Source organism: Nyctibius grandis, chromosome 3, assembly GCF_013368605.1.
Source record: "Nyctibius grandis isolate bNycGra1 chromosome 3, bNycGra1.pri, whole genome shotgun sequence".
Taxonomy (NCBI): Eukaryota; Metazoa; Chordata; class Aves; order Nyctibiiformes; family Nyctibiidae; genus Nyctibius; species Nyctibius grandis.
In genome coordinates, this window is record NC_090660.1 from 57,137,735 (window position 1) to 57,154,438 (window position 16,704).

The window sequence follows — 16,704 nt, forward strand, 5'->3', positions numbered from 1 at the left end:
CTTGCATCTGTTTTCCAGCTGGTGGAACAAGATAATTTTTCTTGTATATTATTTAGGTATCCCCTATCACTATGTTGGACATGGGAAAGATTAAGTGATAAAAAGAATCAGAGAATGTTTATTCCAATTATTTTTACAATAAGAAACTGTGAATACTAAATGTGCACATGCTGTTTTTTCTCTTAGCTTGAATATCTTATGGCTTCTGTTGTATTTCATTCTTTTAGGCCTTTCTCTGAGATCTGCCCGTTGCATAGCCATACGTATTAGATGACTTTGGGACTTGCTTTACATCAACCATGAAGGGATTATCTAGCAGCCGTAGTCATCATCATGGGGTTGCCTGTGACCCTCCGTGTGACAGTCTGCCACACCACCCAGACAGGAAGCCATATTTGTTAAACCCGGTGGACCCCCATCCTGCAGACCACCCTTACTACACTCAAAGGAACTCTTTTCAGGCAGAGTGCATGGTGCCCTACAGCGATCAGATTGCCAGCAGCACGTTTCCCCGGAGGCATTACAATTCCCACCACGAACTCAAGGACGAGTGTGCTCTGGTTCCCCACGGAACTGCCAACAAGACCAACCGCATTCCTGCCAACCTTTTGGATCAGTTTGAGCGGCAGCTGCCTCTGAATCGGGATGGCTACCACACTCTGCAGTACAAGAGGACTGCAATGGAGCATCGCAGTGACAGCCCAGGGAGGATCCGGCATCTGGTTCATTCTGTCCAAAAGCTCTTTACCAAGTCCCATTCACTGGAGGGACCATCCAAGGGGAGCATCAATGGGGGCAAAGCGAGCCCGGAGGAGTCGCAGACGATGAGGTATGGGAAGCGCAGCAAGAGTAAAGAAAGGCGATCAGAAGGTAAGCCCAGATCCAATGCATCAGGATGGTGGAGTTCAGATGACAACTTGGACAACGATGTTTGCATTTTTCATGGTCCCAGTGGGGTCATGACCATGGGAAGATGTCCTGATCGTTCTTCTTCCCAGTACTTTATGGAAGCCTATAACACTATTAGTGAACATACTGTGAAGTCATCCAGAAGCAATAATGATGTCAAATGCTCTACCTGTGCAAACCTGCCTGTGAATTTGGACTCCCAGTTAATGAAGAAAAGCTCTTGGTCCTCTACATTAACCGTGAGCAGAGCCCGTGAAGTTTACCAGAAAGCATCAGTTAACATGGACCAGACAGTGGTGAAGGCAGAGACGTGTCAACAGGAACGGTCATGTCAGTACCTCCAGGTACAGTGTGGAGAACTGATTGCTGTTAACTGTGCTCTGCCTTGTCTCAGGTGTTTGTGGGGGATGGAGGTTTGCTCTGCTATTTCAACTTTCACAAGAGGTCACTGATCACTAAACAAGGGGTAATGCTGCTGAAATTAAAAATAAATCTGCTTTTTCTTTTCTTTTTTTTTTTTAACCAACATTCAGTATTTCAAAGAAACAGCTCATATTGGAACAGGCTTAATTTTTTCATGTGGGAAAAATAAGACCTTTCTGTGTACTTTTTGAATTTATAAGGCAGTCACAGTAGGGGTATAGGGAATTTGGTGTTGTAGTGCTTGCACTTAGCATTACAATGCCAATTAACCGAATGTTACCAGGATACAAATTCTTTGATTTCTGTAATTTTAAGATTTGCCTTCATTTACTGCTTATTTTATTATGAAAGCTTCTGAAACCCTTTTGAGAAACTTTGGGGTACCTTAATACTTTCTCCAGCAGGAAAACAACCCACTTTCCTTTTTGCCATAGAATATAAATTCTCATAAAACAGTTACTGTAACATGTCCAGATTTGTCTATCTGGCTATTCCTCTTTCTCATGGCTTTGAGTCAAAAATAAAAAATCAAGGTTGAAATTATTGCTTGTTCTGATTATACATTTTAGGAGTACATCACCTACTCCCTCACAAGCTGTTTGCAGTTAATACAGCGTCACTATTTTTCACCAGTATTGTGTCTTTAAATGTCAAGAATCAGATGTCTGCTCTTGGAGCTATCATGCTGCCTGTGAATGTTTGTGGCAGGAACATGGATCAGAAAATATTAAAACTGTTTCATTCTTAGGAGAGCTGTGTACAGCTTTTATGCACTTTAAACGAAGCACTCATGGCACATCTAAGTGTGTGCGTAAGATGGAACAACGTTGCACAGAGAAGAGAGAAGACCATGAGGAAAAAAGAGGTTTGCTAAGATGATTTGGTTTCATTTTAATGTAGTGGGACTCTTGTCTATTTGTATAGAAACTGTAGTGAGTTTTCTCATATGGGTACTTTAATGAGACAGTCAGCTTCCACATTCTGTTTTTTAAGTCAGGACGCAGAGAAAGCGTAGGACTGAGGCATCGCATTTAAAAATTAGTCTTAAAAGGCTTTATTGAATGGCACGCAAAATAATTTTGAATGCCAGCATCCTGGATTCTAAGTTTTAAATGTAAGGAAATGGATCTGTGTCTTTTCTATTAATTCTTAGGAGAGCAGGGTGGGGGGAGAGGGGGCAATATGAATGCTCAGTGTGTGTTTGCAGCTGTGCGTATGGACTGGGGAGGGAGAGGGGGTTCAAAATAGCCTCGGGTTGCAATCTTTTGAGGGTTTTTTTTTATTAAGTCTCTTCTGTCTGAATTTTGTGAGTGAGAAGAAATTGTAACTTTAGGCTTGATTGTTTTGGTTACTTTGGACTCTGAGATTTCTTTTGTTGATGTTTTTGTTTACTCCTTCAATCTTCCTCTCAGGTTTAGATAAAATAGCTGACAATTCAGTATGTGACCAGATGGCTAGAAAAGAGTGAAAAACTGTGCCAGCATCAGCTTTAAATGAACACCTCCATAGGGACTTTTAGATAATGTTTAACTGACAGGAATAGACTCTTGAAGTGGAATTAGAGGACATTATCTGTGTCTGTATGAAAATGTGTCCAACAATTGTCAAGGGCAGGAATTAGAATAACTAAATTCTCACTTAGAATAACTAAATTGTCACTGTTTCCCATCCTCAATGGTAGTTTTATTTTGGTTTTAATTTCATTTTGTTTCATTTTTTCTATTTGTACGCTTGTTTGTAAAAGACAGGGAAATATAACTGGTTTGAAAAATTTTTTTTTTTAAAAAAGGAAAATTTTAACGAGGCTTCAGTTAACATTGGAAATAATATTCAAACAGAGTAGGGTAGATTTGAGGAAGCAGGTCAGGGTTTTTCTTCTCTCTTGGCAGCTTGAAGGATGACAAATGGATATAGGTATTAAATAGTTGGTCGATTTTGAATGCATCCCATTGCCTTTCTCTTCACTATATCACTTATCCTTTTACACTACAAGCCCTTTGGGGCTTAGACTTTGTTCCCTTTTGTGTTTCCACAGTGCCCAGCACAGTGGGGTGCAGAACCTAATTGAGGCCTTTTGGCTGTCCTGCAATATAAATGTATAACAGCAGCAGAGTATTACTCCTTTAGTGGGCTGTAGAGGTATTCTATACATCTGTTATCTTCCTGGTGACCCTCTCAACATTGTGCTGAAAGGCTGGTGGCCTATGTTAGAACAATTAGAAATGCACTAAATGAGATGAAAGTTGCAAAATCATGACAACTCTGATAATTTAATTTCATTATTATGACGATTCTTTGGTGCTTTATTTAGCTCATTAAATGTTAAATAGATGCTTTTATCAATCAACTCACTTGTAATTTAAGCTGTTGTGTATGGTCCAGACATAAGCTCTCTGATCCTTGAAAGAGGCAGCTATTTTGTTCATGCAAACTCTTCTTGTGATAGTATCTGAATTCAATGAAGGAATGACTTTTTTTCAACTCAGGGTACTCAGGATAATTTTCTTTATCCTGACAGATCTGAGTATACCAGAGACCACAGATGACACTGACTTCACATTTGCTTGTAAGGGTTTTTATCACAAAACTATCTGGATGAATTCTCAGTGTAAAGACATGGAAATAACAAACAATTATCTCACTTGGTGTGATATTTTCCACATAACCGTTCTGTGGAAGGAGTTGGCAGTAGTTCATGTTACAGATGGGCTTATTTCTCATAATTTGGAATTTGTATCAAATGCAGAGTCCTCCTGCATTGCACAGCCTTTCTTTACCCCAGCAGGCTCTGCTTCCAGCCCGGGTGCTGAGGCACAGTGTCCACCCATGGAGGTGTAGGGCAGGCTTGGCTCAACACTGCATCTTCAGAAAGAGGTATTAGTTCCTTCAGAAAGAGGTACTTAGATAGTCTAAAGATTGTCAAGCAAACCTTCTCCTCTCACCTGCATTTTGGGAACGGAAATGTATTTTTCTCTTCTCTCTATCTCTCCTTTCAAGAATGACGAACTGGATTGTAGAAAGATAAGGTCCTTTTTTTGAGCTGCTTCTTACTTCAGAAAATTGCTTTTATTTGATCCAGGTTTACAGTTGGACTAATTTGAAGGAAGGTGAGAAGGAACTGTTCGTGCTTTCTCAAAACTCATCTTCAAAAAGGTTTCCCTCCCTTCAGAGAATAATTTAGAAAGCAGTGGACAGCTTCTACTTCTCTGTTAGCTTCTCCTCTGGAGAAATTAAAATTAAGCAAAACTATCAAAGATTAAATGTAAGCAGCAGTCTTTTTCTGTGAACGATAGGATCTAAATACACGGGTAGACATTTTTGACACTCTTGTTTTCTATGAATTCATGACTGTTGAAGCTAACAGAGTATTAAATACACTGCAGAGTTTGTCTCTGATTATAGTTTTGCCATTCAATGTTCCCAGTAATTGCTATTCCCATTGGCCTTGGTCCATTCGTTAAGAGATGGAGAAAAATACAAAGGATTACTTTTTTCACATTATTCCTCTTTTCTTCTTATGTGGGTCAGTCGTATGTTTTCTTTTGATCCCATCTGATGAGACTGAAGTCAGTTGTGTCAGATACTTCTGGCTGAGGATGGAAATTTTACTTCTGAAAACTGAAGTGCAGTAGGTGGGGACAGCAGTGCAGTCATCTGAGTTCCGCATTTACATCGCTTGTCCTTTGTTGGGAGACTGTGAGTAATACTATAAAGAACATAAGCCAAGTTTCTGGGTGTAATAAGCATTTTCTGGTGGCGAAGGACTCTGGTTTGTACTATGCTCAGCTTCCTGTGTGAAGGTTGTCTGTAATGTGCATTATTCTATAATGCGTGGTGTCAAGAAACTCATAGTTAAAGTGACTTGTTTTCCAGCCTCAGGACAAAGCACTTCCACAGTTTCCTAGGAGATACTGCTCAATGCCAGACTGTCTCAGTATGTCCTTATATATATATAAAAGTTCTATTTTAACATCGATTAATATTGATCTTCCATTTTTCATATATCTGAAGACCTGCCTTTTTTTCTCTTGTTCCATTATAAATTGAAAATGAATGAAGTGTATATTCTTTCCCCTTCAATTTTCCAGTCAGAACTACAAAGTACATGAGGTTTCAAATTTTTTTACTGAGTTCATATGAATCATACTTCTCAGTAAAGCTAGTGAAACAATTTGAACAATTGTGAAATAAAATGTCAAATGTTATAACTTATTCTAGGACAGCTTCCAGCTACTGGAATAATCATGAAAACATTCTTAAATGTTCATGAATTTTAAAATAAGCTACTATCTAAGAACATTAAAACTGAAAAAAAATAATACACAGAAAGCTAATTTATTTCAGTTTTTAAATTGTCAGATGGGTAATATGAATAATGAATAAAGTTAGGGAATTTGAAAGAACTTGGAAAATACAAATAAAGCACAAAATATCTTATTTACAAAAAATATATTAATAACAAATAATTCCATTGAACCTACATCTTGGTTATTTAGCTTACCTGCAAACCTACCCAAGATATCTTTGCTATATTAAGACAAATATGTAGAAGAGTATTTCAGTATAGCCATCCTCCTCATCTTTGCAGTCCTTTAATTTACCTTTAAAAAACCCCAAATTGTCAGTTGAGTTGGTGAGAATAATCTTCCCACATATTTCACCTTAACAACTACTGCCTTCTCATTCATTTAATTAAAACCTGGACTGACCTTTGATGTCTGAGTAATGCCATAATGGGGGCCACCTAAATACTAAGAGAGCTGTTCTACAGCAACATCAGTACTCCACATTTAGCTGTAATTTTATCTGCCCATGTTTCTTAGGTAATAATTTTCTATCCTTTATCACCATTCTGTAACTTCTTAGTTTTGAATATACCAGCACTGATCTTATTTTTTCTAGATTAACTGGAATTACTGTTGGTTCATTCTGTTAACATCCCTATGTTCTAACAGCGCATCCATTAATGAACATAAACTGGCAGCTGGATCCCCGTCTTGTGTTGCTGGCACACCATTTATAGGATTTAGCAACATACTTGGGTGACACTACGTTACATATACTGTTATGTCAGAAATGTTTATGAAAATTATGGCTGCACATAATAGTTGGCATATGGTTTCTATTTAAGTTTCTTCATGGATAAGATTTGACTCAGTCCTGCATCTGACTCCTTTCTGTAGTCTTAAATATCTGGAGTGTTCTAATCTTACAATTTTCAGTAATTTCACTGTTAAAAAAAATAAATCTTCCAGACAAATCAAGTCCAGCAAAAAGGATCATTTCAATCTGCATCTGAGTTTGAAATCCTTAACTTTTATTGCGGAGACATGCAAAGTAGGTGGGGAAAAAAAACATGGAGCAGTGATATGTGCCAGAAAAGTGATTTGAACTGGGGGCAGCTGGCCACAGTTTCTGTTCTGCCTTACAAATGATCTTGTGCAGTGCTTGTTGCACAGCTGAGCTTCTGTCACTAGTGAATTAAGCAACAAGAACATGAATCTGTTGTGTATTGTTTGTCCTTTCATCCTCTTACCTTGAGCCCGTCCAATGGACTGTCTTGCTTGGATTTCTGACAAATATGTATTTCTTTCACCAAAGACTAAGCAATGTGCCATGCAGCTGGATAAGACACTGTGACAGTTCTGATGGGCCAGGGCTTCCAGAGATGGTTTTCGAATTGTCTCTAAGTGTATTTTATGCAAATAAGTTTGTGTCTAATTTTGCTTTACTGGTGTAACCTCAGCCTGCTAATCAGTTTTGTTAGGAAATCTTTGAGATTGCCTGGTCTCTAGCAATTCAGTTCCCAGCAGGTGAGAGTTAAGACGATGAACTTGATTTGATATCCAGTGGGACACTACTGTAGAGCAGAGGTGACAGTTTGGAGTCACTGAGAAGACACACTATGATGTTCTGAAACTGGGAAGGTTTCCTTAGAGCCAAATGAAAGCTTCTTACACAGATATATTTCACTGCTATAATCCAAAAGAAAGCGTTATGGAAGTTTCAGTGAAGTCTGTCCACTGTATACTAAAATGTGACAGAAGCTAATAGCCAGCTGGAGATGGTAGCTTAACTGCATTACTTCCAGCTGCTGCCTGTGACAGCACAACATCAGCAAAGTACCAGAGATTGTGCAGTTACAGTCAGCTAACAGAAACAGCATAAGGACTATTTCTCAAAATGCTCTCCCCTCCACATCTGTTTTCTTCCAAGGATACAGATTCAGCTTCGTGTTCTCCATCCACAAGCCAGATCCCTGCTGGCTGCTTGGTCATGTCATGTGCAGTGAAAGAAAGGTAAAATGACATCTCATTTAGCAGTATTGGCATTTAATGCCAACTAGTCACTGTATGCAGGTGCTGAAGTGATTAGGGAGAGAACTGATTCACCCCAAAAGAAGGTATCTATAAGTGAAAGGACATTTCTTCATTGCTAGTCATTGAAAGTCTCCTTTCAAGGATTGGCATTCATGTTAGCAATCTTCTTGTCGTCCTTACTTGGGCAAGGAGCCATATCTCATAGCCAACTCCATATCTCATAGCCAACTGCACTGAAAGCTTCAAGGGTATTTAAGCAAGATGAGAATGAATGTCTGTCCTCTGCCACGGAGAGAATATAATCCATGAGTATCTCTGAAGCAGTTTTAGTTTGAGGTCCTGGACGAGAGTCCTGCTACATGACCTTCAGTTATGTTTCCTTCAGCTAACAGATGTGGTAGTTGCTGTTTGGCTTCCTTTCTGCAGAATGTGTTTGAGGGTGGCAAACTTGCAAGGCTTTTGGCTGGAATCATTATATCCACGTGGTCCTCTTCATGGTTGGTTGGATTTTTATGCGTAAAGCAGGAGGAGAAAATCTATCTGGAATCAAGACGTGGTTGCTTTGTGCAGGAGACACACATTCCTCTTCATAAAACAAGATGTGAATCAGATTGACAAGCTAGTGGTCAAGGCGCCTTTTGATGAATGAAAATTATAAACTGGAGCGGTGCTTGAAGAATTTTGTCTATTGACTTACTCTGTGAGGATTCGTACTGTTTTAGAAGACTTTCCAAAATATTGTTATGTGAAGGAAGATTGCAATTCTTCACACTGCTTTTTCAGGTTTGATGCAAGGTGTGGGCACTTAGGATTGAGGAAGTAATTTTCTATTTTGGACAGGGTCTTTGTCTTTCCTGTTAGTGTTCTTCATGTAAAAAAATATGGAGATAAGTCAGCCAAATCAAATGAATTTATAGTAGAAACCAGTTCCTGAAATAGTACAAACTAAAGCAAGTGTTGCTGCAGATACTGAGCATATTAAGTTTGTCCTAAATAGAAGCAACCAGCCTTTTTGAAAACTCTTGAGGCTTATTAGACATACATTGTTCTTTAATCTTTCTAAAGCTTCCTTTTTTTTTACCTACCTCAATGATTCTTAATGCATGCACATTGATAGAATGAAATGCTACTCGTCTTTATTGGTCTGATTAATTCAATATTCATGAGTGCTAGGAATAGGCTTAGTAAGTGGAAGATGGCAATTGAAACTTCCTTAACAGCACACAGAAGAGGCATAATAACGGCTAAGAAAACCAAATTGCATGGGTTTGAAAATCTGCACTGAGCAGTCATTAAGCATTGTTCTTCAGTTGTGTGATTTCATTTCATTAAGTATTTGCATACTAATAGAAAGCTAAAGTTACAAGTCTACTGCTGTGAGCGATGGTTAGCCACTCCTTCCAGTCCTTGTGTTTACTTCTATAGTCATCCACATTGCTTTGGCAAAGCACAGGGAGAAGCTTTAATGATTTTGGCTGCAATAAACCAAACCAAACTAGAGATCAATAATGAACTTAATTTGCTATAAAGACAGTCTGTTTGCTATTTCATCCAGTAAGGTAAGTTAATAACAATTTTGAGGGAAAAAAAAAAAAAGAAGGAAATTGGATATTCTAGTTTTATTGTTTAGAAATGGAATAAAAATGTTTTCTTTACCTTTGTCCTTATGTGCTGTATTTATTTCACATGCCACTGTGTGTGAGCTTTTTGAAATGGATGTTTGAAAACTGGGGGGCCAGTACACCTGTTTTCTTAGTTTCTTTATTTGGGGACCTATACTATCTGTTAGAAAAATCCAGTTCCTTTATATCAAAAAATGCATTAAAGGAATTGACCAGTCTGTCCAGCCTGGCTAATGACAAAGTGTGAACACTTCACAGCAACATAAATTTAGTTAAAGATCAGGACAGGTAATCTATACACTAAATTAAGCTGAATCCAGGTAAGATGTTGGCTGGTGGCAGTATGTTATCTGTATAGCCTGTTCTGTTTACAAATCTTATATCTGCCATTTAATCAGAAGAAAAAAACTATAGTCAAGCTTAGCTTTCATACTCATAACAAACATCTTATTTCTAGGTGCATGCTTAAGTCTTAAGTTTCAGTAAGTTGCCTGTCTCAGAGGCCTTTGCTGAATATTTTCTATGTATTTTCAAGTAATAATGGCGTTCTGTTTCACTGTGCTTTTTGTGTAAGTAAAGTGCACTCCTGATTTTTAGGCTTGTAAAGAAAGAATTGTACATGATCTTAAAGATCATTTGCAGAATGAAATGTTTCCAGGATCTCTATTACTTCGATAGTGTGAATAATACTATAGTTCTATTTTAATAAAAACAATGGCGTTCATTGTTAGATCTGAGTTTAGCTCGTCCTCCTTTTTCATGAGAGTAAAAACAATCATGCAAGTGATGTTCCTGCTTGATATTCTGATGCTGAAAAAATGGTATTGCCAAGGTAATTGAATAATATGATTTTCTTAAAAACAGGAAACAGCTTTATCTCAGGCATGTCAATCTTAATGCCATTAATCCTCTAAGGGAGCAGATACCGTGCATATGCACTTGCAGGCAGCATAGTATGTGACCTTGCAAGACATAATATTGGCCATTCAAACAAAGTAAGAGCCTGTGGGAAAATTTGTGCAGACCTCCTGACTGAAAGAAATAAAAGAGCTGCAGGTTCACATAGACACATTTACCAGCATTCTTCCAGATCAACAGAAGGAAACACATTACAGAATGTTTAGTACCAAATGTATAGAAACAGAATGCATGAAATAATGTGATCAATTTTATTTTTGCAACGTATAGTTTTGAAAGGGCTTTCTGTTTTACTCTTTTCCCTTGATATGAAACATTTTACTGTGACAGTAAATTGCATTGTCTGCTACAAGCTGTTACAGACATTCCTTTTAGGCACCAAAGGAAGCACTCTGAAAAGCAGGTCACTTCTTTTAGTAGGTATTGCTTGAGGTATTTGACTATAGGCACAGAAGAATTAAAACGTTGACATTATTTTATCTGCCTGTATTTTCTAAACAGTAAGATAAGTACAATGAAAGGAAATGCTGAGCTTTGAGGGCTTTTTTGTCCTACTTAAGTAATACACAGACAGTGCTCTCAGATCCTTTCATAAAAAGTATTACAACTGTTAATAGCTAAAGCAAAAATCTATGACTTTTAAAGTGTTTCTTTACCCTGCAAGTGCTCTCTACCAGTTACACAAAGTCTTATTGTTTTCTCTTACTCAAATTTCTGAAATCAGGGAAATCATCTTGTGAAACTGAAATAAGATGAAGGGGAACTGGACCTAGATTTTTTTCCCTAATATTCTCTTAAATACTGAAACCTTACCAAAAATAAAAAAAAAAAAAAGAAAAAAAAGAAAAAGAAAAAGAAAAAAATAAAACCACTTAGCCTTAAATATCTGCAAGAAAAGTGGACAAACTGTTTAATTAAAATAACTTTTTAATCAACTATCCATTACATTCTTCTACTGCAGCTTTGTCTAGGCAGGTAAGATAGTTTGTACAAACACTCTGACTTTCTCAATATGTTAACTGAAATTAGAAGTGTATCTGAGTTGATATTTTAGGCTGCTCTCTTAAATCTGAATGTTTTTCCTAACCATAGCCATCCTTTTCTCTTTGGCACATACAGGATTTACCCTTAAACGGTAATGGAACTTGGGTTGCATTTGTATCATTTCCTTTGGTTTTGTGCATGCAGGTAACTCCCAGTGAACAAACCAGACAGTGGGTTTGTGGCACTACCTGAGACCGATTTGCCTCTGGTCTCTATGTGAATGAATCAGCTTTCTTTTTCTGCAACTAGAGCACTTAAAAGGTGGAAGAGCTACTAAAAAGGTAGCATGCCGTTTTTCAGAGGTTGCTCACTTCATTGAGTGAGCAGAGCTCAAAATGGAAACATCCTCATGATCACATCATACGAATTGTGGGGCTAGAGCAATGCATTCAAAGCTCATCACGGTACACAGTGTTTGCGTGTGTAAATAGGAAGTTTTGTGGTAAATTCATTGCAACCAGCTTTCAAAACTTGGACTATCATCGTATCTAAACCATTTTCAGAAGCTTCAGGATAAAAGGTATTATACTTATGTATGGGGTTATCGATAACAGAACTCAAGAATTTCAGACTTATGTTCCCCACAGCAACTATATCTCATCATTTGTATTGTACCTATAAACTACAGCATTAAATTTAACAGTATGTCTATTATTTAATAAAACTACAAGTGTTCAGCTTGCCAGAAATATGGGTGCTGTATGAGCATTGTAACTTTAACTCCCCTCACTTTTTCTCAGTTAAAGACACCAACCTTAACATTATACTGACATATTTTATTTAGTGCATTAAAGATTAGTTCACTAATTTATTTTATTAAGAAAAAGCACAGATCTTTAACCAAAGCATAATGAATAAAATATTAAACAGATTAAAGTGCATGTCCTCTGAGAATTCACAGATTCTTTACACACTCTGACTTAGATATCTAATATCTGCCTGAAAACTGATTGGAAGTAGACTATTACAGGTTTTAAACTTCTGACTGAAGTCCGAGCACGTCATCAAAATGTCAGCTGAGGTTGATTTTACTAAACCTGCATTAATTTCTTTTTTGTACATGAGTGATTTCAAGTCAAGGTTTTACAGTTGGCAAGCAGGAGCTGTAGTTTCCAAAATGTACACGACGGGTATTGTGAATATAGATTGTATTTTCGCTGTTTGATGATGCTATAGGCCGAGAACCAAGGCAAGAACAAGACCTGAAAAAAATATTATCCTCTGTCTGTCATAAGTGCCTGGAGGAGGAGTGTAAAATGATCCATACTCTTGTATGTCAAAAATCAGAATCAAAACCACTAGCAAGTATTACCTTCATTTGCACTTTACAAATGTATACACACCAGGGAAGTATCAACCTTCCAATTCTGGGGTCTAGACATAAACTTAGAAGCCACAGAATAAAAACATTGCTTTTTCTTTTTTTTTATTTGATGTGGAAACATATCAGAGCCATATATTCAATCCTGTTCCTCCAGTGGGTTCTGTTAGTACCTGGTACTCTCAGTCTGTAATACTCTAGTTCATAGTCAGAGTCTTAATCTTTTCTAGAGGAATATTTTAAATGTTTTTAAGTGTATTTATTCAATTACTTCCTATAGATACACAATTTTGCATAGAATTGTTCAATAAGAATACTGGACTTTGGAATATATTCCTACCTTAAGGAACTTATTTTCTTGAAGTCCAGGCACATATCAAAATTTTAAAAAAGAAACAAAAAAAGAAAGAAAAAAAAGGACAACTGCAACAAAGCTTGCATGCTGCTGAAAAATAAGAATTGAAGTGTTTCGCAGAAGTAGAGTTATCAGAGTCATTAACTAAATGATATTTAAAGAAAATGTGGAATTTACTTTAAAAAGGCACAAGGAAAGAATTGGTTAAATAAAACATGGAGCAACTGAGAAGGAAGTCTGAGTCATAAGAAGAAACATTGATAAAGATACAAACTAGAGTACACTTCCAGGGTTAAATCTTGAGTCCTCTGAGGAAAATATAAAATCTCCAAGTGAGTTTATCAAGGCCAAACTTGACCAAGAGAGATCTGGGAGAAAAGAGAGAGCTTAGACTGAGCACAAGAGGAAAGAAGGACTTGTTTGAGCCTGGAAGTTCAAGGAAGGCCCTAAATCATTATGTCAGTAGCAGAAAAAGAAGAGTCAATGAAGGGAGAAAGTTGGCAAGGTCTTGGGTTTGAAATCAGCAGGAAAGAAAGCAATGACATAGCTTATGAATAGTTTGGTTAATTAATTATAATTAGTAATAAACCCATGAATGCTTAGGACCATTAAATAATCTTTGTTCCTTTGTATAACACAGTGGGTTTTGGATTGCAGTTTATAACAGCAGAGATTGATAAAAATGTTGTAAAAATTTGACCTACATTGACAGCAACATTTGAAAGGCCTTACAGCCTCTGGTCTTAGGCTTATGTTTGTGGTGGGAATCAATGCGAATCAACAACTAAGCTGTTAGCAAACATTACAGTGTTTCAGTTTTGGTTGTCTAAACAAGTTGACACATAAATACTCGGACTGAAGATTGGGAAGCAATGGATAAACAAGATATTCAGCGGAAGTTAAATGTTGTTGAAGAACAAACTTTCCATAGAAAAGAGACACTTGGTGATTATCCTGGTAGATGCTAGTATTCGTAAGCTGCAGGACAAATTTTAGCAACCTAAATCTGAGACTCCTTTTTTAATATGGCTTGTGAGGGTTTCTGAGTATTGTAGCTATAGGTTGCTTTATAGAGTTTATTCACTAAGAATAACCAGAAAAATAGAAAACTAAAAATTCACAACTACTTCTATTTAAATCTAACACAAAATATGTTTAACTAAAAAGCCCTTTTGCAGTTTCACCTTTACCATAAAAATAAGATTTCTGCAAAATTAATTTCAGGACAACTCCTTCAAGGACCCTGCTCCACTGCATGTTGTTTCCACTGTCACAGGAAAGAGAAGGGTGTTGGTTTACAATGGTCAGAAGCCCCAAGAGCAGAGGAAGGGAGAGGATGGGTGGGCAAGAGGACTGTGCTCTTGGACTGTCCTCTGCTGTGTCCCAAAACCTCGTGAATGCACATTCCCAGCGTTCCAGTTTCCAATGCAAAGAACGGAGAGCGCTTACTTCAGATCAAGAGAAATAATGCACATCAATAAGAAGAAGAAAAAAAGAAAGGAGTAAAGAGTTGTATGACTCAGACACTCAGGCTAACATAATTCAAAAGGAAGATCCCTGCAAGCTGGTGGACATTCAGTTGCACTAGTTATACTATGGAAGCAATAGTAGCATAATTTCACACTTACAAACCTACTTTTGTGATGACTGATGCATAGCTCCGCTAGCTTGAAATGTATCTTAAACTAAAATCATCCTAGTGAGTGTAGCTATACACACACTGTCTGAAAAGATTGTGATACAGGGATTCATATTTCATCTTTTGTGCCTCCCCAAAGGTGTTCATTATGTTGAGCTGAACCAAAAATACCCTGATCTGGTTTGTAAATGCTTTGAATGAAAACCACAAAAAAAAACCAGATTTATCCAGCCCAGTATTCGACCTAACTGAGGCTCCTATGTCAGCATGTTTGCCAGAAACTTCCCAATAAGTAGTGGAAAATAACAAACTCCAGAGGTGCTTGTGACTATGCAGGGGGAGAAGTGGGTCTCCACTACAAACAGCAACCCATGGTCAAATAGGATTGAGGACAGGCCTTTGGCCATAAGAGTTTCTGTTATAGCTCTGTTGTGGCTTAGCACGGTCAAATCTTGCTTTGCAATTACATCAGGGAAGAGTGTACTAATAAGAGAATTGTGTTTATCGCTTCAGGTTCCTCAAGATGAATGGACTGGATACACTCCACAAGGGAAAGATGATGAGATTCCCTGCCGACGAATGCGTAGTGGCAGTTACATCAAAGCCATGGGGGATGATGACAGTGGAGACTCAGACACAAGTCCGAAGCCATCTCCAAAGATTGCTGCACGGAGAGAGAGCTATCTCAAGGCCACCCAGCCATCCCTTACAGAGCTCACCACCCTCAAGTAAGTCTGTGTTTTACTACATCATACAGAGCTCTCCGTTAAGACATACTGTTTCCGTTCCTATTTGTTTCTACTTTTTACTTCTAGGTACCAGTTAGGGAAAGTATTTAAACAAACAAGAGTGTTCAGTCATGCCTATTTTTAGTTGTTTTTTTTCTGAACAAGAGTGGATTTGGAAATGTATCTCAATGTTATTCTGAAAAAGGACACTAGTATGCGCTTTGAATTTGCAAAGTATTTCAACCTGTTAGTGTTAATGAGTGTTCAGGTACGTACAATAGGTCTGTTCTTTAAATACTTTGCAGAATTATAGCTTTGGCCTGCGAAAACTTTGCATAGTTGTGTATTTTTATATACTCAATATGTGAAATTAGCCCTAAGCTAGTCTTTGCAACTCATCAGAGAGCATCTGACATTTAATTAAAAAGAACAATGACTTAAAATAGACAAATCCATGTTTTCCACTCCTTAGTTCACTCAGAATTGGACTGTATTTTGTGGAGAAATATAACCAAAACTGAAAATTTTAATCGTTTATGAAAGCTTTAGTCAAGATGAAAGATGTATTTATGTTTTTTTAATGTCACTTTGTGGTTTTCTTTTATCTGGGCCTTTTAAAAGACATACCCAAATTCTCATGAAAATTGCACAAATGGACAATTTTGGTATAAGTGTTTTATTTTAAATGATTCTAAAATGGAGAGATCACCTAAAGCAAGAAAATAAATTATATCCATAAAAGAAAATAGTGTGGATTTAAATCAACAATTGTTTCTATCTGCTTCTGCAAAATTTGTAGCTGTAATAGTGAATCATAGTTCATGGAACCAAAAATAACCTAATTTTAGTATAACTTGCCTAAGGCTGTAGCTTTAAAATGTAAAAAAAAAAAGAACTGTATCTCTTCTAGTATCTGTGATTAGTGGCAAAAGACTCCTGCATTTCCCTCATTAATTTCTTCTCCTTCCTTGTCCTCCTCAACCCCATTTTTTTCCCAGAGACCTTATCTGAGAAATAGATTTTAGAGAAAAACGTTTGATCCTTGTTAACAATGTCATGCTCTTGACATCAGTGATGAATAGACCGGAAGACAAAAACATGCTTATTGCAGCTCCCCATAGCAGCCTGCCTGACTTTGTCTCAGGGGAAGCCAGGAATTGCTCCTGCTCTGCCTCTCCATTAGCGTCCAAAGGAGAAAGCAGTCTCATTGTCTGCAGGGATTTTCATAAACTAGATGCTGTTTGCTCAAGGGATCCAGTGATTTCTCTCATCATCCGGCAGACTTTACCACATCCTTTCCTGAGCCAAAACTCCCCCTCTGAGATCAGTTGTTGCAACCTCTGCAAGCTGAACATAAATGTTATGTACCACCACAAAATCCATAAAGCCATGGTTTATGCATGGACACACTATCAGGCAGGGAGC

General features: G+C 37.5%; 1 protein-coding gene across 4 annotated transcripts in view; it reads left to right on the plus strand.

Moving 5' to 3' along the window:
* Nucleotides 1-299: 299 nt before the first annotated feature.
* The window catches only part of DLGAP1 (DLG associated protein 1), a 140,092-nt gene continuing 123,687 nt past the window's right edge, over nucleotides 300-16,704 (plus strand). For 2 of the 4 annotated variants that reach the window (XM_068396004.1, XM_068396005.1), the window contains exons 1-2: nucleotides 300-1,253; nucleotides 15,065-15,279. In XM_068396004.1, the coding sequence (XP_068252105.1) occupies nucleotides 300-1,253; nucleotides 15,065-15,279 (1,169 nt within the window). Of the gene's footprint in view, nucleotides 1,254-9,160; nucleotides 9,212-15,064; nucleotides 15,280-16,704 lie in introns of those variants that run through there. The other 2 variants (XM_068396006.1, XM_068396007.1) reach the window with 1 other exon arrangement.